This window comes from Sander vitreus, chromosome 6, assembly GCF_031162955.1.
Source record: "Sander vitreus isolate 19-12246 chromosome 6, sanVit1, whole genome shotgun sequence".
In the NCBI taxonomy this organism is placed as follows: domain Eukaryota; kingdom Metazoa; phylum Chordata; class Actinopteri; order Perciformes; family Percidae; genus Sander; species Sander vitreus.
Genome location: NC_135860.1, coordinates 7,271,928 through 7,297,460, shown reverse-complemented (window position 1 = coordinate 7,297,460; position 25,533 = coordinate 7,271,928). Strand labels below are relative to the sequence as shown.

General features: G+C 40.0%; 2 protein-coding genes across 2 annotated transcripts; both read right to left on the bottom strand.

Moving 5' to 3' along the window:
- Nucleotides 1-994: 994 nt before the first annotated feature.
- Nucleotides 995-11,865, bottom strand: rab11al (RAB11a, member RAS oncogene family, like). Its single transcript, XM_078252275.1, has 5 exons — nt 11,520-11,865; nt 8,238-8,433; nt 7,289-7,482; nt 4,455-4,535; nt 995-2,738 (listed from the first exon to the last, which is right to left on the bottom strand). Exons 1-5 carry the CDS (start codon nt 11,557-11,559, stop codon nt 2,599-2,601), a joined length of 651 nt encoding a protein of 216 aa, XP_078108401.1. The 5' UTR covers nt 11,560-11,865; the 3' UTR covers nt 995-2,598.
- Nucleotides 11,866-14,206: 2,341 nt separating this feature from the next.
- Nucleotides 14,207-24,545, bottom strand: rab25b (RAB25, member RAS oncogene family b). Its single transcript, XM_078252273.1, has 5 exons — nt 24,235-24,545; nt 19,375-19,570; nt 15,817-16,010; nt 15,462-15,542; nt 14,207-14,820 (listed from the first exon to the last, which is right to left on the bottom strand). The coding sequence occupies exons 1-5, from the start codon at nt 24,269-24,271 to the stop codon at nt 14,702-14,704; spliced, it is 627 nt and encodes a 208-aa protein (XP_078108399.1). The 5' UTR covers nt 24,272-24,545; the 3' UTR covers nt 14,207-14,701.
- Nucleotides 24,546-25,533: the final 988 nt, after the last annotated feature.

Sequence of the window (25,533 nt, the reverse complement as noted above, 5' to 3'; positions counted from 1 at the left end):
GTCTCTTTGGAAACTGAAAAAGTTGACATGAGTTTGGAGCCAGGCAAAGCGACCATTTCAGTCCCCACATTAAAGTTGGATTTTGTATTCTCAGTTACCTGTTGAAATGATGAAAGACTGTTTGCACCTCATATGAATTAACTTGAAGTTCCTAGTTTGTGTACGAGTTGATACAGATAAGAAAAACTTGACAAAAACACTACAATGGCACATTTTCTGCTGCACGTAAAGGATGGGGACTGAAGTGGCGCTCGCTGGTGAAACTCGCAACCTTTTCCAAAGAGGCCACTACAGTCTGACAGTTTGTCTTTGGTAGCGTTTCCAATTTTTTCCAGCACAGTAGAGGTGTTTCATACCGGTCTAATAGTGGTTGTAGTGCATTAGCTTTTGGGCCAGCATCAGCTGGCGTTAGTTTCTGGTTTCTCTGTGAACAGTGAAAGAGGGTTGCCAATGTGGCCCTCAGTGGCTGACCGTCAACTTTGATGGATGAAAAAAAAATTTAAAAAATAAGGAAAAAAAAAAAAAGTCTTTGAACTCTGTTACAGTATGCCATGCCCTTACGAGGCATGTGATATTGCAGGTTTATTTGTTATAGCACATGTTTTTTTTTTTGTGAAATACATTTTTTGGAGACATTTTTATTATTATTATTGTATCTGCGCCATGTTAGTTCTGGTTCTTTGTTATTTTTCCAAGATTCAAGATGTATTGTAAATGTTTCTAATAAAACAAAAATGAAATGATCTCCAATTGAAACCAATTGCATTTTTTGTTTAAAAGGATCAATTTAGCCATACAAATATGGCTAAATTGATCCTTTGATGACAATGCCTATTCATATTTTAATCCCAGTGATCAGAGGAACTATCATTATTAAATTACATTCAGAATAAATAATTTAATCCTGCCCTTTCCCAGATTCATTAATGAAAAAGCCAGCTACTTGCAGCCTTTAGTGCTTAAAAACATCTTAAAAGAGACATAAGAGGCAGGCTATAACAAATGATATTTATTTATACATATGCAGTCCAAATATACATATATTAGAATAAATGTTTAAAAAGCCCTAACCTACACCACCCAGTTTAAGACCTGTGAAGTCAACAGAAGTCAGTGTTGATGTGGAAACATTAACCAAGATAAACACCATTTGTGGGCATAACCTTTGGAAATAATTAAGCCCCTCCTAACACTACCATCCTTTCACCTTTTCCTCATCTATTAAACTATTAGATCCTAACAAACCCAATCCTGGCTCCTGAATACAACCGCCGCCCCCTCCACAGGAAATACAGACAAGTGAGAGCGAGGGCAGACCTCAGGGAGATCCCAGAAGGCAGAGTCCTGTTCCAGTTACATACAGTGTAGAGAGAGAGAGAGAGAGAGAGGAGTAGGTAGCAGGCAGTGGAGGATTTCACTTACAGTAAAACAAGCCATCTCGGGTGCATCAGAGACCACAGGAGCAGGGCAGGGCTGAGTGCCCTCACTACCTCATCCCCTGAAACATTATCCATCTATCTATCCCAGCAAGCAGAAGCAGCAGCCGCAGCACAAGGTTGCCCATGCATTTAAACCAATTCCCTAATCTCTCCCACTTCACCCAAAGGTTCAGGGCAGGGGTGAAACGGTCATCAAAAGAGCCAATACTGCCATCCAACTGACTTGTGATGCAGTTAAACCATTAACTAGTAATGCAAGCTTTGCAAAGCGTTAACTCTAAATGGGATGGGATAGCTGCAAGAGCATGACTCATCTGTAGAGTACAAAGTGTGCTCAGAGCAGGAAAGCCTTCCAAACAAAGATCAAAAGCAATCAAAAAGAAATTACATGTCACTGGTAGGGAGCGATGTTATTGCTCTGTGTGGCCCGGTGGAACACAACTTGAACCAACCAACTTCGACCAAATTCCAGCATGTGCGTTTAGGAAACATGACTTGAAGCCTTTGTTCCTCCATTAGTGACGGGTAGTTGCCCTTACTAGCTTCTTCACATACAGTAGATATATGATTTTGGGCAAGAGCTACCTTTGCTGCAAAGCGATGCGTGTGGAAAATCTAATCCAAATAGTGTTTAATCGCAAACCCTTTGGCCAAGCAAGACCTTAATCTAGTGTTCAATAAATATAGTAAGGGAGGTTATTTTCTGAATATTATACATTTAGGGAAAATGGGAATGACGGTGGCCACAGAGGGGTTGCAGTTCAGTCTTTTGGATGTGGATTTTTATTGCCCAATATCCTGGTGGTGGAAAACTGAGAAAAAGCATTTACTGGCTTGTAAAATAGAGCTTTCAAAATAGAGGACAGCTTTCAAAGACAGAAATGGTGATGAGATACAAAAGGGACCTCATAATGTGTTACATTTTTCATTAGATTGTAAATCAGTTCTGATCGTGACCCCCCCCCTTCTTTACGATCCCTTGTTCACTGGTCTCCCTCTTCATCTGTATTAAGTTTTCTTAACCAGACAAATAAACCCCTGTACAAGTGTCCTTGTGTGAAATGGTTATCTCTACCTGTCCATCTGCCTGTCTCTGTTTGTCTATCTGGCTGTTTCTCCAAAATGCCTGGAGGTGAAGGAGGAGGTTAGTGGTAAGGTCTCAGTTGCTCTGGCAGCAGACACCCTTAGTGGCTGAGTTTTGGGTGGGCTCAACCGTGATGGGCACTACGTTGGAGGCTGGTGAGAAGTCCGAGTCGCTTCGCCCTGACATCTGCCTCTGTGATACGATGTTGTAGATGGCTGTGATGGAGAGAAGGGTGAAAGGGAATGAGTTATGTGTAGATGCCTATAAAATCCAGTCAACAGTGGGACATATTGTGATAAGGACAAACGGCATGTCAAAACTGAACAACAATTGTTCTATCCAGACTCCTGGCAGCAGTTAAGGATTCTTTCCATCCTAAACTTGCATCATTATGTCATGTGGCAGTACCAAGTCTCATTTCAGGCATTCCCCATTGCTATAGTATGCAATGCAGTTTAAATTGAACTTGCAAATAAATAAATATTATACATTGTGGGACTTGCATCTGTGACCCTGCATGCTCATGCTGGTAAGAAAATACAATGAAGTTACATATTCGGCAGACAAGAACTGTTCAAACACACAGGTGAACTTAGGTGTGTTTTTTTTATTTTTTTTAACTACAGTTGATCTGTCACTAACATGGCTTAGAAGATGCTATTGCGGTGGTCAGCTGATCAACCTGAGAGAGAGCAAAGCAGGTCTAATGCAAATACCCCTCTGATTTCCTGTTGTATACTGCCACTTTAACTCTAAACTACAGCCAGATGTGTAAAAAAACAGCCCTGAATTAAAAACTGCTTATGAAGCAAGTAGGTTTAAAGCAAAACAAGACTCCTGGTTGACTGTGAAGTGACACGTCAGGTGGTGAAACTATGACTCATTACTACAAACCCTACACAGCACCAACTGCTGCACATATATAATTCACCAGGATGACCCTCTCGGAACTAAAATCTGTCTGCTGCTGATATCTATACATGTGACATCTTCTCTGCTCCACAAGGTTTAAAGTTCAGCTTTTACTGGCCGGCTAATGCACTGCATACTTCCTCTGTTCTCCTCCCTTAATTAGCTAATTAGCTACGTTAGCTCAATGAGGCTTGCTGGTTTGAAGTTTTTATGAATTTGAAATGACTGATAAAGCTGTGGTGTGGGCAGAATGTCTCAAACGGCTCAAGCTGCTGCGTCTGGGAATTGAACATGGAGTAGAAGCAGAATATAAACAGTAAGTGGCGCATACTTGCAGACCGATAGCCCCTGGAGCAATTGGAGCAATTGAAGTGGAAGCACCACTCACTGTTGGATTGCCCCTTTAGTCACTCCAGGGGATGACTCAGTCACAACAATTGCTTTTTTTCTCCATGTTACCAAATCTCCAACATCAAATGCACTTGTTGGTGTGGCTATATGCCTCCAGGGCACACTGCTCATAGACATTTACTTGAGAAAACATATCTGTGAACCAGTATCAGAATTTTTTTCCTTTCTTTCTTGAACAGATACATCTGGTACAGTGGATCAAAGTGGATTTGTGACCATGAACAAAGACCATTAGTGGTTTGGCCATCTTAAAAGTGGCTCTCACTAGGACTGATTGGCTGAGTGGCCTTTCATTGTGCCAATTACTCATATTTTTGACCTTAGAAAAGATCAAGGTGGTGTTCTTGCCAAAGACTGCACATCAGCTATGGGAATGGAGAACTGATATGTTCGACTTTGCTGCCATCTAGTGGCAGATGATGGGGTCACAGTCAAGGTGGAAATGTAACATTTTCAGACAAATCAATATACAGTTTACATACACAGCATTATCATTAGATGGCTTAGGAGCTTCAGACATCAGTGCCCATCAGGATGAAATGCACTTTTATACTATAACTTGATTAAAACAAACAAAAAAGGAAAGAAATAAACAATGTGAAACTCACCTGTGAGAATAGTCTGGAAAGCCAGCTCCACATTAGAGGAGTCTAACGCTGATGTCTCCAGGAAAGACAAGCCATGCTTCTCTGTAAAACACAAATGCGCATAATGCAACAATATGTTAAAGGCCTGCAATGTTTTGAAGCTTTCATAACTACATTGAGCTGAGGTGCATTGTACATTGCATTAACACTGCACTGATTCAGGGATTGATTTCTTCTTCTGCATAATGCGCTCACTCCAGGGTTCTCCCCATTCATTTCAACTGCTTCGTGTTTGATTGCTCACTGTGTGAACTGCTTTGTAATTATAGAAAATCTAATAGCTTGTGTGACAGCTGACTGGTCTGCTCTGTAAAGTATATTTAGAATCTGATGAAATGCAATAATGTTAGAAAGAAGACTAGAATGGTTTACATTCTGATAAAAAAATAAATAAAACTTTGCTGGGCTATACACATTCCATAAAGAAAAAGGTTATACTACTGTAATACATATATAGACTAACTCAATTTTAACTCTATAAAATAGTCCTTTTTCACAGCAGACATTTTAACTTGTCATAGTAGAGCACGCTCAGATGTCACTATTAACACTGATTTTGTTCCATTCATGTGTCCCAGTATGTCAGGACAGTGAGCCAGGACTGGAAATGGAATTCAGCAATCATTAATTTTTATCATTTCCACCTGTGCTTTTTCTTGTGTGAAATGTCAAAATATATTCCATTAAAAAAGGCCTACAACAAACAGTAAAGGACAAATTCCTATCAAAAAGTCAAAAATGTTTTTATGCTTACTTGATCTGACTAACAACCAAAAACACCCAAAAATGTTGGACATGGAACTGAGAGACATTTCCCATTTGTGAAGACGTAACCAGTAAGTATTTGGCGTGTTACACTTTTACTTAGTAAATGATAAGAAAGCTGCAACGACTGGTCGATGAATTGATAAATCCATCAAGAGAATATTAATTGCCGATTTTTAAGCTTCTTAAATGTGAGAATTTGCTGCCTTTCCTTATCTTACCTTTCTAGTAAATTGAGGTTTGAGTTTTAGACTGCTGGTGCTGTAGGTGTTCTGATACTTTTAATCAAGCGATTAAATCAAGAATCAACAGATTCATTGATAATAAAAATAATTGTTCATTTCAGCCCTAAATGATAATAGCCATTAAAAAAATGAAATCAATAGATCTATCAATTGACAACGTCTTTCAGTACCAATTATATATCACTGTAACTTTCCAGATTTGATCTTTCTTTGGAATCTGTACAATCCAATTTGAGTATATAAAAGAAGATTATGACCAAAAATATTATTTAGTATAAAATTATTAGTATCACAGGTGAGGTGGGATCCACACAGTGGAGCAAGTAAGACATCATCAGGAGAACTCATCATTCGCGGCATTACAATACACCTTGCATGGACGTGTCCACCACATGGTCTCTATGTAAATGAGGCATCATAAATTAGGTTTGTGGTACAGAAAAACAGAATGCACTGGCAGGTACAAACGTTATTTATTTAGCACATCGAAAACCAATTTCTTTACGAATAAAATGGGTCAACAGGACACACGTTCTTAACAGGCAGTCCTACCAAGAGTCATTTACCAGTCAAAGCAGGTGCAACACTGAATCTGACACAAGCCAATAAACTCAAGGTCAAGAGTAAAAACGCTCGAAAATAATAGTGCGAGTGTCAAAATGATGACATTATATTGCAAGGCTGACTGTAAAAAATAAACCTGCTCTGAAACAAAGCCTTGCAATTCTCAGAGGACCAAGATAAATGGAGGTTTATTTAATTTACATAAAGTCCGTTTAATTTACATATAGTCCTTTTCGAAGGCCAATTCATGCTGCTGCGTTAAATCGACAGCGTGGGTACGTTAAGTAGGTACGTGGCGATACGGACCTCACGCCGGACTCCACGTCGTAGCCTGACGTGCACCCCTCAAAAGATATATAACTACACGTTGTGGCGACGCAGACCACAACAACTGTGATTGGTCCACTTGGCCGTGGCTTGGAAGCTTCACATTTCCAGGTTCTCCTTCTCCAGAAACAACATCAAGGAGAGGGTTAACCTTTCCTGCTACAGCTTTCCAACCGTGGTCAGAAAGCACCACCATGCCTTCAGAGTTGGTACTCGCTCCGAAGCTAATTACCGTCACTTTCTCACTCGCTATAACACACACACACACACACACACACACACACACACACACACACACCCTGCTATTCTCTTATGCCGGCCACACACTGGCTGCGTGGCGTGAGCGTGGCGTTTCTGTTGCGTGTCAGCTGCGTGGATTTTTCTATGTCTTTGCACACCAGAAACGTGTCTGACGCGGCGCTGCTGCTGCTAGCCTTGTCTGTACACATGTATGTTTCCCATTGATTTACTGCACTCAAGCAGTAGTATACCTCATGTTAAACATAAATATACTGTATACTGATTTGATTACAGCAAAGACAACGTCGGCAGTATTGACGGCAAAATAGGCTACAGAATGTCTCGTTCTGTATTGACAGGTGCAATATTTGAAAATCGATAATTATTTATTATTATTTTTTTAAATTACATTTATATCTGCATTTATGTCAAAACCTAGAGACTTTCAAACATCAACATGTCATTTATTAATATGTATTTGTGTCAAAATGACATATAAACATATTTTCCTATTCTAGCTTGAGCCGCGCCTGAGAATGCGTGTCACGCAGGCAGTGTGCAAGCTCTAACCTGTTAACATGGGAGCCAAAATAAAAACGGACACGCCACGCAGCTGACACGCTCACGCCACACACACACACACACACACACTACCTGCAAGGGCCTTGGCCTCCTCTGTTGGCACCGCTCTTAGGTGGCGTAGATCACTTTTGTTGCCCACTAGCATGATAACTATGTTGCTGTCTGCGTGGTCCTGCAGCTCCTTCAGCCAGCGCTCAGCATTTTCATACGTCAGGTGCTTGGCAATGTCATAAACCAAGAGAGCTCCAACTGCTCCACGGTAGTACCTGGACAAAGAGGAGTTGAACATGATATCAATTGGAGTAGACAACCTTTTCTTGTCAAAGCCTGTTGATTTCAGGATTCTTTGCAGGTGTGTCACATGGGCTCGGCCAGCTTTGAAGCTAAGAAACACGAGACATGAAACGGTAAAGCCAAAAGAACTGCAGACAAAACTCAAAACACAAGTGAACATTGACTGACTTTTTTTTTTTTTAAATTAAAGACTGGCTGCTCTTGCTTGTCTGCTTCCTCAGTGCCTGTGGGGGCTTGATACAATACATGCCAATGCCTCAGGGGAGGTTACCTCATTGAGCAATTTGTAGTGTTAATCACTTCAGAATATCTCTTTCTAACTACTTTAGGAATGATAACACTAAACTAAATTCATGGACAAAGGATGACTCTTGGTTGGAGGTTTACAACCCCAGCCATTCCTAATGCACCCTAACTTCCTGTGACTGTGAATAACAGTTTTGACAAAAAAATGGCACAATGCACGTGCATGAGGAAGCAAAAGAGGCACTTTGAAGTTCCTATGCATCCATATCAACAACATACTATACATGTGTGAATGTTTTTTTAACCAGTGCATGTGGAACTGTGTGTGTCTGCATGTATGCTGGACATAATTGATTAAAAGACCCCAATATTGTAATCAAGTGAGTGTGTACTTGTGGGAAGTGGGTATATGTGCCTATGTGTAGAAGCGAGTCAGTGTTACGGTGCTTCCACGAAGCCTTCAAAGATGTACAGTACTCACGCAGAAGTGATAGCTCGGTATCGCTCCTGTCCCGCTGTGTCCCAGATCTGAGCCTTGATGGTCTTGCCTTCTACCTGGATGCTGCGCGTAGCAAACTCCACCCCGATGGTGCTCTTGCTCTCCAGGTTGAACTCATTTCGGGTGAAGCGAGACAGTAGGTTACTCTTCCCCACACCTGAATCTCCGATCAGCACCACTACAGGGAGGAAAAAAAAAAAGAAGAGGATTTCAGATAAATAAAGAAAGGTCAGTCCTCATCGTTCACGCTGTGTATTGTACACTCTACCTTCTTTCTACTTTAATTCTTTTGACTGATTGGTACAAAACTACCTCATATGGAGAATAGACTACACATATCTGTGTTTGAGCAGCAGAGCATACTTTATGGCTGCAGCTGTAAAGGAACATTCATGGCAGACCTTTGGTGTAACAGTTCATTAAACCACAGAGAAGTTACAGTGAACAAGATGAATTAACTTTTTTTTAATTAAATTTGTTTTTATTAGATAGCCTGCCTCATCAATGACGCATGCGTGTTGCTCCCAACTGAGGTTGAGCAGAAACTCAGGGGACTCCCACTGAGCATACACAATATTACAACCACCTGCTCTTTTTAGGAAATACCCGCAGACTGAGAACAGGTGAAACCAATGATTCGCTGCAGATTTTAAGAGACCTGAGACATAGATTATACCACACGATGCCCATGATGCATAGCCCAAGTAAAGCTGTCCTGCTGTTTTAAAGCCTGTAGCCTATATAATCTAAAAAAAAAAAAACATTTAGATATCAACTGCTAAAACTGAGCACTCACTCTTATCTCAGCTCAAACTCTGCTGAGGTTTGTGCAAATGCCAAGCACTTCCTTCAAATTGCTTTAGTATGGCCACCATTTTACACTTCCCAAACAAAGCATAAAAACCCATGAGATCTGCTAACATCCCTATCAATGACGACACTAGGGAAAAGGCCTTGCTTTGCTTTATATTTAAGTGAGAGTTGTTACTGACATGGGGTGAAATAAGTACATGTAGCAGTGAGCTATTCTTGTAATGCTTAGAGTGTAATCAAGATGATAAAACAGACAGACATTATTAGGGTGTGTGTTTGTCAGAAAAATACTTCCACAATTGTCAGGTGAGTCAGTGTGTCAAAAGGAACCATCCATACCAACTCACCACCAGCACACACCACCCTGCTATTATGAAATAGGAACTTGTTGTGGAATGTTGAAATTGCATTAACAAACGGACCACTGTGTCTACACTTGGATTTAAGCAATACTGCTCATTCTAAAGGAAAACCCTGTAAGATGGTCCGTGGTACTATGGTGTAACAGACACAAGTAAAAACCTGTTCACATTAAGGGCTGGCTTATTTAGAGTTTGAAATAATTCAAATATGGGGAAACTATGGGTCTACACATACCAACAGTGTGGCTCTCCTTCATACCTAAAAAGGTAACATTGTCATACTCCATTTCGTCAAAGACAAAAGATCTTGGGCGGAGGACAAAAAACATTATGCAACCATTATCAGATCCTCTGCCATCAGACGGGTAATATCATGGTTGCATTACACACCCATTCCCTAAACTATTGTACGGTTTGCATTCTTCATCTAAAAAAGAAAGAAAGAAGCACTGCACCCAGTGATGTAGCCTAGTCTGTGACTGTCTAAAAGTACAACTGAAGAATGGAACAAAATAATAACTGAGAATCTGAGTCTGTCCATCTGTTAAGTCAGATTAATTGATAAAATGATATATCCTGAATTGCTGTAAATGGAATAAAATGTCACCATTACATGTTCAATTACATCACTTCCATTTATGTGAAATTAAAGCAGTGTATAATTCTGGCTAAGGGTGGCAATTAAAAATAGATACCTTCTATTAAAGTAGGATAATTATTTTCTTATTAGTGCTAATGTATTATATATATATATATATATATATATATATATATATATATATATATACACATATTTTACTCTGTTGGGTGAAACAGGCTTTTAATCCAAATAGAGATGCTTTGTAAGGAAGACAAGAAGTGAAGCTGTTAGTAGGAAATGTCTAAAATGAACATGAGGAGTACAAGGAAAGCTTCAGCAGGACGACTTCCTTCAGTAGAGAAAAGGTGTATGTGACTCACTAACAGCTCATACAACTTGACTCATGCCATCTAACAGCGAGGAACAAAAAGAGGTTGTAGTAACAAAGGAAAGCCACAACCATGTTAGCTCTTTCCTGGTTTAACCAAAAGCCTAAAAGAGAGCCGATACCTTATCGGTGCCCTTGTGCTGCTGCACGTGATTCAGATATTCAGATAGGGGCCTATAGGCATTTTATTAGTGAGCAAGTGAGTAAGTAAAGCTCATCTTCTCTATGCTAAAGGACAGAGCTTCTCCGTGGAGACACACACACACACACACACACACACACACACACACACACACACACACACACACATATTTCCAGTTTGACCACAAATGCTTGTTTGGTGTTCTATATTTGAACAGACCATGAACACTTCATTTCCCCTTTTCTTATGACAAGGTACAACTAGGAACTACTGTTTGTACCAGATAGCTAACCCCCCCAACAGTATACAGTTACAGTTTCTTTTATACCGGATGACACATTGTGGGATAGTGCTTCTGCATATTATGGAGAATGTTAAAATTAACTTGTCAACAGGCAAGACTGTGGATATCTATAAATTATGCTAATAATGTATGTTAGAGTTAAGGTTGTATAAGAATTGAAGCAGGTCATAGCTGTTACTGACAAGTGCCATGACCTGTATGTATACTCAAACTACAAGTACACCATGAAGTACAGGTACAAAACTACTGGACCAAACTCCATTTTTTTCTCTGAGTACGTCTGGATGAGGGCTGTTTTGATTTCTTGCCCTGCCACAGATTATGACCCCCTTGTTGACCAACTCCGCATCCTAACATGATTGCGTCATCGGCCTGCAAAATTATGACTCTACTGCAGATGCTGCTTAATACATACAAGTATTTATAAGCTACCTGTATGTTATAATAATATGGGTAAACGGCTGAAACACGATGTCGTAATCTAGCTATGTCTTATGTCCAAGTTACAGCTAACAGCAGGTGCCTTTGTCTCTAGGTCTAATGTCGTCTTACACCTTGTTGTTAGGAGGTCAACAACACATCTAACAACTCGGCATCAAATGACAGCTGCTCACAGGTGAAGGCTTGGTGTCGAAGTTTAGCTAACTAGCTAGCCAGAAGATAACAGCTACTCACCTTTAAAAAGATAGTCATATTCGTCTTCTCTGTTGGTCATAGCTTCTTTTCTTCGGCGTCTCTACGTATTTAACTAACTCGAAGTCGAACAAACTTCTGTGTAATTCAGCTACTTCGTGACCGACAGACCACCGTTCACGACTTTAATGTTAGTTAGCCTCACACGGAAGACGGTCAATTATCACTCAACCGACAATAACGCTGACTTACAGTCAAAGTAGAAGAAAGTGACTACCGTTGTTGTCAAGCATATAAACAACCAATAGCAACTAGTAGCTGAAAAAGTTTCGCCTCGTCTTCCTCACCCTCTGTCACTTGCCATTACCGAGGCTCAGACGTAACGTCAGTTTCTTTGTCCCGCCCCTTACTTCCTCCTAATGGTCAGTAGCTGATCGACACCTGTCACTAACGTCAACGTGATTGGTCCGCTGTGCTGTCGGTCATGATTTGTGCCTTTTTTGGATGACGTATGCGGCCCCAAGACTCAACAGGTAATCGAGCCTCAACAAATGCAACAATAAACACGTCACACATTTTTTACAGAACGAAAATTACTCCTAGAGGAAAAGCTTTTGGGGACAATATTTTCAGTGGTACTGATATGTGTGGTATTGTGGTACTGGCATGGCCATTCCAATATCAATTCTGTATTACCAATAGGATTAAGGTTTAACATTTTACACAATAGGCCTATACAGTATATCCTACACATATAGCATCTAATTCTTAGAGATTGAAAACAAATATATGTTTGCCAAGATGATCCAGAATCTATAAACACTAACATACCATACTGGCGTTTTAAAAATAAGGTAAAAGAAAAAGTATTGTGTGAATTGTGTGGGAGAGAAAGAAGATAAATAATTGTTTTTAACTGCTCTTTAATGTCTTAAATTTCATGTAAAGCACTTTGAATTGCCCTGTTGCTGAAATGTGCTATACAAATAAAGCTGCCTTGCCTTGCCTAAAAACTGTCAAACTGTACAAGAAACTCTTTATAGAAGAATGATGTAGGTTTTTTTTGTTTTTCCCCTCTTGTTTTTTCTTCTTACAGTAGGCCTATATGGGGGGGCAAATATGTACGTGTAATATACATTCCTGAAAGAAAACATTCTCTGCCAATATAAAATAAAGATATTCCCATTTCAACTTGAAATAGTAAGTGTTTATTTATTTGTCAAGTAAAACTTTATTGATACAATTTATGACAAAGGTAAAGAGAAAACAGAATTTAAAGGTATCCAAAGCAGACTTTAAAACTTATTAAAAAAAACTTGTAACTCTGACAAACTTTCGTGGTATCCAGATGGATACTTAAAGTGTCATTGAATACATTGAAGTTTGGCTTTTGGTTTAAGAATTAGCTTGAATGGATTTGGTGCTTCCTAAATAATTAAAACAGGTTGACAATATCACAGTCATTGAAATTGACCTTTCCTACTCCCAACAGCACAAAGCGTTTCATCACATCTTTTGAAAAAAGCACACCAAGTATCTCACAAAGTCCAACTTACTTACTTAGATACAAATATTGTCAATGCAACATCTATGCATTATTTTAATTACAATCTAAGATATGGATCCTGAAATGTGGGATATAAAAGCATTAGATATAAAGCCATGTACTATGTATTATCTAGATAAACAATGATATGCGTTAAATTGATTATAGAATAAAAAGTTGATAATAAAACGTAGTCTAAACAGTAATTGTATACATTATTGGACAGTGTTTGGTATTTCCCACATTTGGCAGAAGTGTCCCTGAAACAGCTTCCAGCTTTTAATGAGTCAGTGTGTATCTCATCAACAAAATGAGATTTCACTGCAGGTTTTTTTACACACTGTTTTCATGTTGTGCTCAGGGAGGAACCTTTTTGAATCATATCAGACATGGATAACACAGACCGGCTGATATCTTGTGTTTGATAGAAGTCCATTATATTAGTTAAACTCAATTTTTTTCTCTCTCTTATCAGGCAATCCACTAATTCCCCATAAAACTGACAGGTGGTTTGGTTTTACTGGTTTTACATTTGCAGCAGGAAGAAGAAAATGAATCTACCATACTCCTATAAAGAGGGCTGTGCACTCATTAATTGCATGCATCAACATTCTGGCAGGGTTTAACACCATTAATTGGGCCAGTTAATTATCGCAAGAAAAAATAAATATGCTTGCAAAGGTTGCTTTCAAATGGAGATGCTACTGTACGTCAAATTCATTTTTGTTTCTACATCTACATCTACATATGTTGGAAGTCTCCAAAATCTTTAGACCTCAGTATGGATTTTTTGTAAGGTTATGAACCTCTGCTGCAGCCAAGCATTTGATGTGTGTGATGCCTGGATCAGAAAGAGACCATGGCCAAATATAGTGTGTGTTATTTTGATTTGAAACTAGCATTTCACTTGAATTGAATCACGGCTGAGGTGGTAAATCTTACTAATCTGGTATTCCTAATAACTACTTGAATTCTAGTTCAAGTATTCCAGTAACTCATGAGCCAACATGCACAATATCAGGACCCTGAAAGGCTGAAACTGAAGCAGCTAAACGGCATTCAGTCATCATTTGTATTATTATTTACATCTGGGCTTTTCCATACTGGTAAATGTCAAAATGTCTTCTGTGAACAAGACCTATATATTTTGTTATAAGACACAAATAACACGCAGCAGTCCAGCTGGCTCCATAAATCATTTATTTCTCAACATTTTGCAATCAGCCCGATCTGCGATCATCAGCTGGAGCACATGCACAGCAGTGACAGCAAGACCCACAGTGCCGCCAACCAACCAACATAAAACATTTGCAATTACACGTGAACATGATGCTTCTACGTCACTCCAATTCTGTGCATGGATTGTAAATATATCATCTTACAGGTAACATGGTTAGGTGTTTTACTCTTGACCTATTTAAGATTGATGTTGGCCTCCAGCTACATTCATTCACATATATGAATCATCTTTTGAATACAACACACCATCATGCAGCTTGTACAACTTGTAAAACAGCCATTTTCAAAGTGGCATCGCTTAAGCAAGGACCGTGTATATTGGCAACCATGGTTGCCGTGTCGCCCGCCTCTCGTTGAGCTCTAGCACAGGGTTGTGGGTGAAGGTCACCTGTCACCCCCCAGCCCCCTGAGGCCCCTGGGCTCCTGGAGGACCTTGTGATCAGATGTTCTTGCAGCAGGTCCTCTTCTCCTCTGTGTTTTCTGCGCTGGAGCTGTTCAGGGACACTGCACTGATAGAGCCCCGAACCACTTCCTTACTGCTTACCTTCCTATGAATCTCTGTGGCAGAAATTTAACATGTATTATACATTGACAGTGTGCTAGAATAGAAAGAAGCTGCAGTGTGTCCACAGGTTTTGAGAGGAAAAAGTACCATTGCACCAAAAAAATAGCCAGACTTTCATGATGCACAAAGGTTGATTAAAAAAGGACAGCAACACTTCAAAAAAATAAATAAACCGGCATTGTTTTTCATTTACAACCAAAGGAGGTATTTCCTCCAAAAGCAGTCAAGTAAAAAATGTCTGTCTCAGCACTACTAAAGGCCAATTTATCCTGAACTTTTTCAGTCCTAGACTTTTTTCCAAACCTCCAGGAGCTGAGGAGATGAAGGTCTGCCTATGTGAGGTTAAATCCAGGGTCACGGGATTGCCTTGTTCTAGCATGTTTATGGGAAAATGTGTGATCCTGTCCACATCATAATATGTTTTTGGTGGGGGGGGAAGACATTCAAGGGACCAAATTAGAAAGAACCCACATGCACACAGAAAGAACCGAGGCCGGGGGGATGCTGTGAGGCAGTCAACCGTGCCACCCACACAGAATATGCTTCGCTATGTATCTCTGTATTTGGACATGAACAACACACCTGCATAATGGCTTTTAACAAAGTAGACGTTAAATACATTACGATGAATTACCTGATAGGACACTGTTGAATGCTGCCTCCACATTAGTTGACGCCAAAGCTGACGTCTCCAGATACAAAAGACCATTCTTTTCTAGATAATACAAATCAGCTATGTTAGTCATTTTATACATTTATTAAATTCACATTTGTGGTCATTTGGTTGCTAGTGTCACTTTAAAGCTGCATTCCCCAAATCACAAAATGTTACTGTTGATCTTCAATCAATGAATAGAAATTGAACGTACAGTTTGGTGAGCATACTAATTTCCATTCTCTACAATCAAGTTCAGTTTCCATTAACTACTGATGAACAATGAACATACAAACCCTATGGTTTTCAGAGGTAAAAGTTATTGACGTTGTACCTGCATAGTCTTTAGCCTCCTCGTTGGGCACAGATCTCTCTGACTCCAGGTCAGTCTTGTTGCCCACCAGCATGACCACGATGTGGGGGTCAGCGTGATCGTACAGCTCCTTCAGCCAGCGCTCAACACTTTCATAGGTGAGGTGTTTGGTGATGTCATAGACCAGCAGGGCTCCAACAGCACCTCTGTAATACCTGTTCGGAGGAGATTGACGGTACAGTTAATCCTTATGTGACAATTAGTCCTTTTTCTGTTACTTTTAGGGACAGTGTGGCACTGCCTGTGTAGTTAAATGAAGGTGATATAATATAAGAAAAGGGAAAATACTTTAATGAAGCTAAACATTAACAATCTACTCCCACTAAAACCTGTAATAACCAATTTCTTTGGCCACTTGGGGGCAGCGGAAAAAGCTTCAAACACAACATTTACATATCATCACCTTTTTAAATTGATATGGCAAACATGTTGCCTATTTACACTTTCAGAAGTTACAGAGCAGCATCATCCTTCATTTGGTGTCATGTTCTTGGTCAACTGATGTAAGTCCAATAATTATCGTCCTTATAGCTCTGTTTTTGGTCTCCACCAACTCCTGAGCTAAGTATCTGGCTCTATAGCTGCTAAATGCTCACCAGTTACACACTAACTTTGTCAGTCTGCCGTTTGGTACTGGGTAGCTGGAATACAGCGGGGTTTTAGCTGCCAAAAACAACTCTATGAGAGCAGTGACAGTGGAACAATACGGGTAAGTTGTAGGCCGGAAAACCAAAATAAAAGATGCCATAAAGCTCTTCACAGCTGAGAGTGGCTGCTTTCATAATACACATCATTTGATGCATTGTTAAAATGAAAAATATTGATTATGCATGCTTTAAGCATTGCCCTATCTTCATTGAGAATAAGCAGTTGCTCCTGCTGTCAACTGAAAAAACTGAAATGTCTGAAAATTGCTCTGAAGTCATTACCGATCAATACTTCCTTCACAATTACATCTCTGCTCCCCTCTTCCAGCAATATAATTAATTCCGCTTTAATAGGTTTTAGCTGCTTGTTACAGCACAAATGGGAAATTCCTTGGGATTGAAAATTTGCGAACTGGAATAAGTCGGCAAGTAATTACTCAAAAAGCCAAGCCGTCAGAAAAGAGCTAATCCAGTGGTGTAGCATATCCTCAGATTCTTCCATGTCTTAAAAATAAAATTGACATGGTTCTATTGTTTTAAAACCAGTTTTCACACTGGTAATCCTTCTAGTTTAATTTAAAAAAGAATGAATCAGGAGCACCCTCAGATAGAACAGAGACACAAAGATCTCTGCTCTAACCAATTGCATTTTGGGACCCAAGTGTGCCAGTTGGGAACTGACAGGAGACAATAATGTGCTGGTTGTTAAGTGTCTGTCTTTCTGTGTTTTGGCTGATAACAGCAACACATTAAGATGCTGACATACAGGTTGCTCAACTATAGAGCAAGAAAGCAAGCATGAAACTTGATTTTTTTTTTTTTTTTTTTTAATCGGTAACACTTTACTTGAAGGTATCTACAGAAGAGTGACATGACACTGTCATGAACACATGACGCTGTCAGCCATGACACATGAACCCTAACCCTAACTCTAACCCTAACTTCTCATGACAAAAAAACGAATGACACTTACTAAAAGAAGCATTCTGTCATAAACGTTTATGACTTGTTTATAATGTTTATGACACATTGATGACAGTGTCATGTTACTGTTTTGTAGATACCTTCAAGTAAGATGAAACCAAAAAATCTCTGAAATCTTAATTTCAGAGTGCCTGCTTAAAAAGTGTGAATATTTAAAAAGAAGTGCAGTTGTCTACATAGTGCATCTGCTAGCACAACATACATTTATGTAACTTCAGTACTAACTCACAACACGTAAGGGAAATACACACCTTGTTCCTGAAAGTTGCTGTAGACAGGTTCTTTATGAACAAACTAGGGCTGTCAATTGATTAAAAAATGTAATCTAATTAATTACATACTCTGTGATTAATTAATCAAAATTAATCGCATACATAATTAACGGTGCCTGAACCGATACTTTTTAAGAAAGTAAAAAAAGAAAAGGAAAAAAAGGGTACTAAACAACAGTTGGTGGCATTAAAGAACGGCCATATGGTCAAAATGAAAAGATTTAATAATAATGTATAACAATAACTAATTTCAGTAGTAAATTGCTGTTGAACCATCAGATGGGAAAAGGACATTTACAATTAACTTCAAATGCACCACGAGGCAGTAGTTTACCAGTTTCATTGAACGCACCGTCTGTGTTGTTTCTCTGACGGCAGCTGCAGATTGTTACATACCGGTGTTGAATCCTCTACAGTAAAACACAGTCAAACTTTACACCGTTTAGCGTTAGCTGTCAGCATTTTAACCGTGTTTAATCCAGCTACTAGCTAGCGGTAGGCTAACGTTAGCTGCTGTCGAGTATAGTGTTAACTAGCGTCATGTGCAGCGGTGCTTGTGTTTCAGAGCATCAGAGAGAAGCGCAGACATATCAGTAGCACCAGATTTCGGTAGCCAGGGTTGGCAGGAAGAAGATGTTTACAAGTAAATGTTCCAATTAATGATCCAGGCAGAACATTCTCGTCTCCCTTCTTCATTTTACAGTCCAATGGTGGCTAGAACGGTCCAGGTCAAACGTCAATATGGAATGGATTAATCTGCGTTATTTTTTTTAACGCGTTATTTGTTCTCAGATTAATTAATCGAAATTAACGCGTTATTTTGACAGCCCTAGAACAAACACAACACTTGTATTAGTCACAAAGGAGTGATGCAGTGTGAACCATCATCATCTCCACTAGTTAAGACTTTTAGGCTGAGTTACTTAGTGTTGCATTCGCCCATTAAAAACTGTTGTGCGTACAGAGATTTGCCAATGATGGCTAACCAGAGAAGTGTTCTCAGGGGCAATGATGGCTGTACCTGTACCTAGGCTAGCTGTTTCTCCCTGTTTTCAGGCTTTATGCTAAGCTAAGCTAAGTGGCTGCTGGCTGTACCTAATATATTTAGTGTACAGACCTGAGAGTGGTTTCGATCTTCTCATCTAACTCTCGGCAGGAAAGCGAATAAGAGTATTTTCCTAAATGTGTATATGCCTTTAATGTGTTATAGTTATGGAAATTCTTTTCTATGAGTTTTTTGTCTTTGCAGTACCTGTTTGTCCAACACAGCCAGCCAAAATGCAACTTAATGGCATTATGCACTGATGCTCAACATTGATGCAGCAAGAAATCATTGATGTCAATGTCAATGATGTCGATTTCTTTACTGACAGTTAGACCATGACATAATGCAACCACAATACATGTTGCAGTTGAAATAAGGGAGCTCTCTGGCTCTTTACATGCTCATATGTCCCAATTGGACTGAAAGGGACAAAGTGACAACCCCTCTCTTTGGGTTCAGCAAATAGTGGAGACAGTTTAACAAAAAGTGGATGGACTAATGTGAGAATGAGTACACATGTACATACAGTACTAATAGATCTATAAAAGCTGTGATGGATCTTGACACTTACGCAGAAGTGATGGCCCGGTATCGCTCCAGCCCGGCCGTGTCCCAGATCTGGGCTTTGATGGTGAAGCCACTAAGCTGCACCGTCCGTGTGCTGAACTCCACCCCGATGGTCGTGCGACTGTCATGGTTGAACTCGTTTTTGGTGAAGCGGGACAGCAGATTGCTCTTCCCTACACCAGATTCTCCTATTAGAACCACTGCAGAGGACATAAAACACAGTAAACGCAAGTGTCTTAATTAGAGTTCAGTTTTGTGGATATCAGTATTTCTTGGATAAAGGAGACACATAGCCTAATATGAATCCTGTATGTCCACTTAATCCTTTACAGCCCTACTTAACTGAAGCCTTAATCTAGGTGTGTCTTTGTTGGGTGTACTGTAAATCCTCATTCTTAGCTGTCTAAGACTGGGGGTAATTACACCAATTGTGATATTATGTCATATTTTAAAAGCAGCACCACACCCTTAGGGTAAATGAGATAATTGTTGTGGACATGTTGAGTAAAATACTGGGAAACAAGGTGGGATGTTGACCTGTTACATAATACACCAGATTATTGATCAGTAAGGAGATAACCAAGGATCTTGTAGGGCTGTAGGCTGTCCCACAATGGACTCGTGAGATGCCAATTCTAAAATATGCTGTTTGTTATGTTTGTTTTTTTAGATAATGAGTGAGGATGACCAGGAAGCAAAGCACATGCAGGAATTAAACCAGTTGGGGCAAAGATGTAGTTGCAAAAGTGGAGGACTTTAAAATCAACATTTTCTTTTAGTGTTCTTTCCTACGTTTGTAATTTTCCCCAAATTTGCTTAGAGCATTGTTTTCATGTATTACTGTGCAGCACAATCATCAGTCATGCCTCACTCATGGTATGAGTTATTGATGTTTAAGACACCTATTTTGGCAAAACAGGGAAAAATCTAGTTGTCAACTTTTCTAGAGGAGGAAGTGTGTCCTTCCCCTCTACAAAAGTTGACAAAACTGAAAACCTTTGGAGGCAAAAACCTCTCACAAGTGGACCTTTGTTTCAGGAAATAAAAAAAGTCTCTAGGAGTGTAAGTTGATTCCAAATCAGGTGGAACAAGTTAAGCCGTTACTGCCTTTTAGCTTGGTCAAAGGAACCTATAACTACTGGGTAAACAGGACGAGAAATACCACTCTGTATGTTTCTGTGACTAATTTTTGGGTTTCAGTTGTTAGGGCCCGACTCAGAAAGAAAAAAGGCTTGGCTTACTTGGCACAGATTGGAAAATAGGACCACACCATGAAAACACTGGGATCTCTGCACAACTGATTAAGAAACAGTCACAGTGTATTGCTGAGGGGTGCGAGCTTGTGAATACTCTGATAATAATGCAAGATCTTGTGACATCTCCACAGCTATGTGTAGGCGGCTTTAAGGTGTGATGGGAGCTGGTGGACATTTTGGGAAACATGCTTAGCCTATTCACTTTCTTGAACAACAGAACAGAACAGTCACTAATATCGCTTTTTCACCGCATGTTACAGCTCGACTCAACTCTACTCGACTCTAAAGCATAAAGTTGTGGATAGTACCTTGTATTTGTGTGGTACTACCTCGTTCTTAGCGAGCTGAGACCATTCTAGAAGGCCGAGTTAAAACACTGCAGACCACTGATTGGTCAGAGAATTGTCACTAGCGCGACACGGAACATCCTGCACAAACCTGCGATTTTGAAATAGCCAAGCTACCGTCAATAGCCTCTGAATTTTTTTAATTCACCAGACCGAGATTTAAATAAAAGGGCAGCCTGCAAAACTACGCCGTAAATTACATACACTACGGCGTACACTACGCTGCACTGTACACTACACTGTACTATACACTACGCTTTACAATTGACGAAGTGTCTCTGTTTGGTTGCCGATGAACGGCACTGAGATGAAAGGTATGTGAAAAGTGTCAGCGAGTGTCGCGTTGAAGATGATGTCACAGCAGTTTCACACGGCTGCGCTATGGCGATCAGCTGAGTATCCCGCCTGAGTATCACTACAACTATCCGCAGTGGAAAAACACACACACACACACACACAAAAAAAAAAAAAAAAAAAAAGAAGTACTGATCCCAAAAAAGTGAGTCATGTCAAGCAGAGCCGTACCATAGCCTACATGGGCAAACAAAAATCCTTCAAATCAACAATTGTGTAATTGAAAGTACAAGAACAGCTACTAAATGGACCTTATGGTGAGATTGTTCAACCCCCTGTCTCCAAGGAATGAACAAACTACAGTTGGATGTTAAAAATCCCTTGCTCACGATTCACCAGTCAGAACAACGGATTTAAAAATGCTGGCGCTCTGAACTTGGCACTTGGCCCCAGTTCTTGGCTAACAGTATGTTTAACCTGAAGTCTAAGGTCATTGCAAAGAATGTTTTACCAGTTGTTCCCCCTTTGCCTGTTTTAGGTCATTGTTCACTCTGCAGCCACATCACTGTACTGCTTTGTCTTCTAGTAGGAGAGGTGAGAATGCCTGTTCTCCTCCACTACTCTACTCAGTAACTTCTTATCCAAACAATTACCCACCCCTGGTTTCTATGGTGATATAGGACAAGAGGCCTTCAAGTTTGTTGATTCTAAGGAAGCTGGGAAGAACTTGATGCGATGCAGTGAGGATTAAAATCTCTTTTTGTTTGTTTTCATGACCTTCGGGACTGGAAATGTAGCTACTGTACGGTACACAGTATTGCCCTGAAAGATCCTGGTGGAAACTTAAAATAATTTAGTTGTGTATTTGACAGCAAAGCTTCATTCTAACATGCTATATATTCATTCATGTTTACAGTATGCGGAGGGTCGAGGCTTACATTCCAAACAAACTCTATAGAATCTGATTTTACTGATTAGTTTCTCCGAGTTATTTGTGAATCGCTGGGTGGAATGACAACGTGCTCATAAATTCGAGATACTATTAGCACACACTGCTTAGGAGCACTGCAGTAGTGAGGGAGTTTTTTCAGTGATAGGCTAATCATTTTTTACAAATCACCGGCTAGAGGAGGGATCCCTCCTCTGTTACTGGCCCCAACGTTTATTCCTTTTCCCCATATATATTAGATGAGGAGCAAGGAACAGTTCAATATTTTGATTTCATTTTTACACTCCAGATATGACATGCAACAAATCAAACCAGGCATGTTGTCATTATGCACCGTAACCATTAGGCTCTTGGCCCCAAAGCCCTTCAAGGCAAATCTGTTAAGTGTGATTCTGTGCAATATGAATACAGGAGGAGCTCGTAAATACTGTAAGTGATGCTATTTGATCTTTCGGACACAGTTACTTTGGATTTACCATTTACCTGCAGTTCCTTTTATCAACATGGCACTTTGTACCCACATGTCAAATTACCGTAGGCTACATGGAACAAATTACCTCTCTGAATGACTTTCACTTCTATCATGCACCTGTTAAGAGCCATGGTACCTTAACCAGCTCCATATAAGAAATGATTACTGTGCCATGTTGAGTGCAGCATGAATAGAGTGAGTGGCACAAGCTGCTGAGTATAGCTTGCCCCCTGCCCCCATCACCCTCTGTGGCTCCGCAATTGACACTGTAGAGTCATTCCGCTTCCTGGGAACTACCATCTCCCAGGACCTCAAGTGGGAGCTGAACATCAGCTCCCTCGTGAAGAAAGCACAACAGAGGATGTACTTCCTGAGGCAGCTGAAGAAATTCAACCTGCCAGAGACAACGATGGTGCACTTCTACACAACCATCATTGAGTCCATCCTCACATCCTCCATCACCATCTGGTACGCTGCTAGCAGAGCCAAGGACAAGGGCAGACTGCAGCGTGTCATTCGGTCAGCAGAGAAGGTGATTGGCTGCAATCTGCCGTCGTTCCAGGACCTAAACGCCACCAGGACTCTGAAGCGTGCTGGAAAGATTGTGGCCGACCCCTCCCACCCCAGACACAAACTCTTTGAGACACTCCCCTCTGGCAGGAGGCTGAGGTCCATCAGGACCAAAACCTCACGTCACCTGAACAGCTTTTTCCCCTCCGCCACTAGCCTTATTAACAAGGCCCAGAAACCATCCTGACTCTCCACCTTCATGCCACTGTTCTCTCTCTGCTGTAATGCTCTTTGCTCTTTATTTTTTATTTATCTCTTTATTTATTCTTGATTTTTTAATTTAATACATACTGTGTACATATACTTATATTGTTTATACCTATACTTATATTGTTTAATATTCCATCTAAAGAATGTGTGACGTGCACCAACAACACCAAAACAAATTCCTTGTATGTGTTAAAAAACGTACTTGGCAATAAAACCCTTTCTGATTCTGATTCTTATACAAGTCACACGGTTTTATTTTATAGTTTTTGGGAAAACTACTATATGAGTGACGCACCTTGTCTTTTGCAACTACAATGTTGTTCTGTAGATAAGCAGGAATTAAAGTACACATCCTGGTTTCAACAATAACCTGCACTGTGCAAGCTTACTGCTTACTCACCCATGTGCTGAACTGGCAATGCGATTGTAGTAGCACTCAACTTTGTAGGAATGACGCTCACCTGAAGTGTTTTGAGACTTGCAAAATACCAACATCCAATATTTAGCTAAACAGTGGAGTGAACTGCTCACACCTCACTCAGGCTAGTAGTTGTCTGTGCTGTGTATTACCATGTATTGTTTATTATACTTAGCTGTTCATTAATAAGAATGGATTGCACTGTTAAGACAACACATATCCTTGTCATAAGTTATTAATAAACAACGAAGTATAATTTGAAGGACAAAGAAACATTATAGAATGAAACTAAAACTTTAGGAATGTTTCTAAAGATTGAACCAAGTAAACAGAAGAACATGCACTCACCCTTAAAGACAAAGTTGTAGGCCTCATCTGACCCCATATTCTGTTCATTCAGTGTTGCCGCCCCTCAGTTTATAACTGCCGTGTCTCCAACACTCAGACCGATTGCAAGATGTAAGCTGACACTGACTCACACCACAAACCAGCCTGCCCCTCAGATCCTCAGGCTTCAGGAAGGAAGACAGCTGCAAAGATGTTTTGACACAAGAATGCCAGTAGCCAGTTTTCTGCCCTTCGCTACCCTTCCCAATCTGAGTTAATAGAAAGCTGGCTTGTTTGAACAAGACATGCTGAATGTACCCAGCTTGTTCTACTGCAGCAGGCGGGGCTTGTGTCAGGGAGTGGTGGGGCAGCTGTGGAGGTGTGTTTAGTAATAGGAGTCAGTGCAGGGCAGGTTGGACAGGTGGGGCGACTGGCAGGTACAGCTGAGAGGGACTGGCAGGCGCCTTCTCCTGGATCGATCACATTACTGCATGCAGGAAGCAAATCTTATTGCTTCATCACTACAATGCTACGCCCTGTAACAGAGTTGATGTGGCATTTCTATAATATTGTACAGCAAAGTTTTGATTTGTGAATTTTCATCAAGTCTCTTCTAAGCTGAACAGGTTTGCTGTTCCTATTTGATCCTCTGTGGTCACAAAGACTAGGTCCTGTACATGTATTGTACGTGGTAATTCTAGTCATCTCTGTTTCAATAGATGCCTTCTTTTTTTTGTTTCTATACCTTTAAAACCTCATATTTTGATTTATTTAATCAGATGTCTTTCATTTTCCTCTGCTGATGTCTAAACACGGACATGCAGGATGTGATTAAAGTGCACTTAGAATGACTAACCAAGGTTGTTTTTTTTGTTTTCCATCCATTACACTACTCAAAAGGATTTTCTAAAACATTTCAGGTTTTAAAGGCAAGTGAGCATGCAAAGAGTAGACAGTCTGATATAATGGAACTCGTACTGTATATACTGTGATTGTCTGCAGGAAACCAGAAATACTTGTAATGTTAAAAAGCCATCCTTTCAACAGAGTCATGGAAATTAAATAAGAATTAAAATAAGGGCAAAATAACATGAGGATTTCCATGTTGGATAGAATGCACCTGAAAAAAAAACATTAATTGCAAACAATGCAAAGCTTTGTAAAAGGGTAATAATGTAGCCAATACAAAATACATCTACACTGCATCATATTGATTTAAGATTATTTCACAGGACTTTCTAATTTGATTCTAAAAACACTGCTTGAATAGAATTTGTATCAAAGAATACTGAAACTATGGCTACTTTTAATCTCGATCCT

What these genes read in the sequence shown, in the direction of transcription:
- rab11al (XM_078252275.1), bottom strand. Translation starts at nt 11,559, where the DNA reads ATGACCAACAGAGAAGACGAATATGACTATCTTTTTAAAG. An exon ending in TACCGAGCTATCACTTCTGC is followed by an intron (nt 7,483 to 8,237) that starts GTGAGTACTGTA and finishes CTCTTTGTCCAG; the next exon opens with GTACTACCGTGGAGCAGTTG. An exon ending in GGAGGCCAAGGCCCTTGCAG is followed by an intron (nt 4,536 to 7,288) that starts GTAGTGTGTGTG and finishes TGTGTTTTACAG; the next exon opens with AGAAGCATGGCTTGTCTTTC.
- rab25b (XM_078252273.1), bottom strand. Translation starts at nt 24,271, where the DNA reads ATGGGGTCAGATGAGGCCTACAACTTTGTCTTTAAGG. An exon ending in CTACAACTTTGTCTTTAAGG is followed by an intron (nt 19,571 to 24,234) that starts GTGAGTGCATGT and finishes TGTCCTCTGCAG; the next exon opens with TGGTTCTAATAGGAGAATCT. An exon ending in GGAGGCTAAAGACTATGCAG is followed by an intron (nt 15,543 to 15,816) that starts GTACAACGTCAA and finishes TGTATTATCTAG; the next exon opens with AAAAGAATGGTCTTTTGTAT.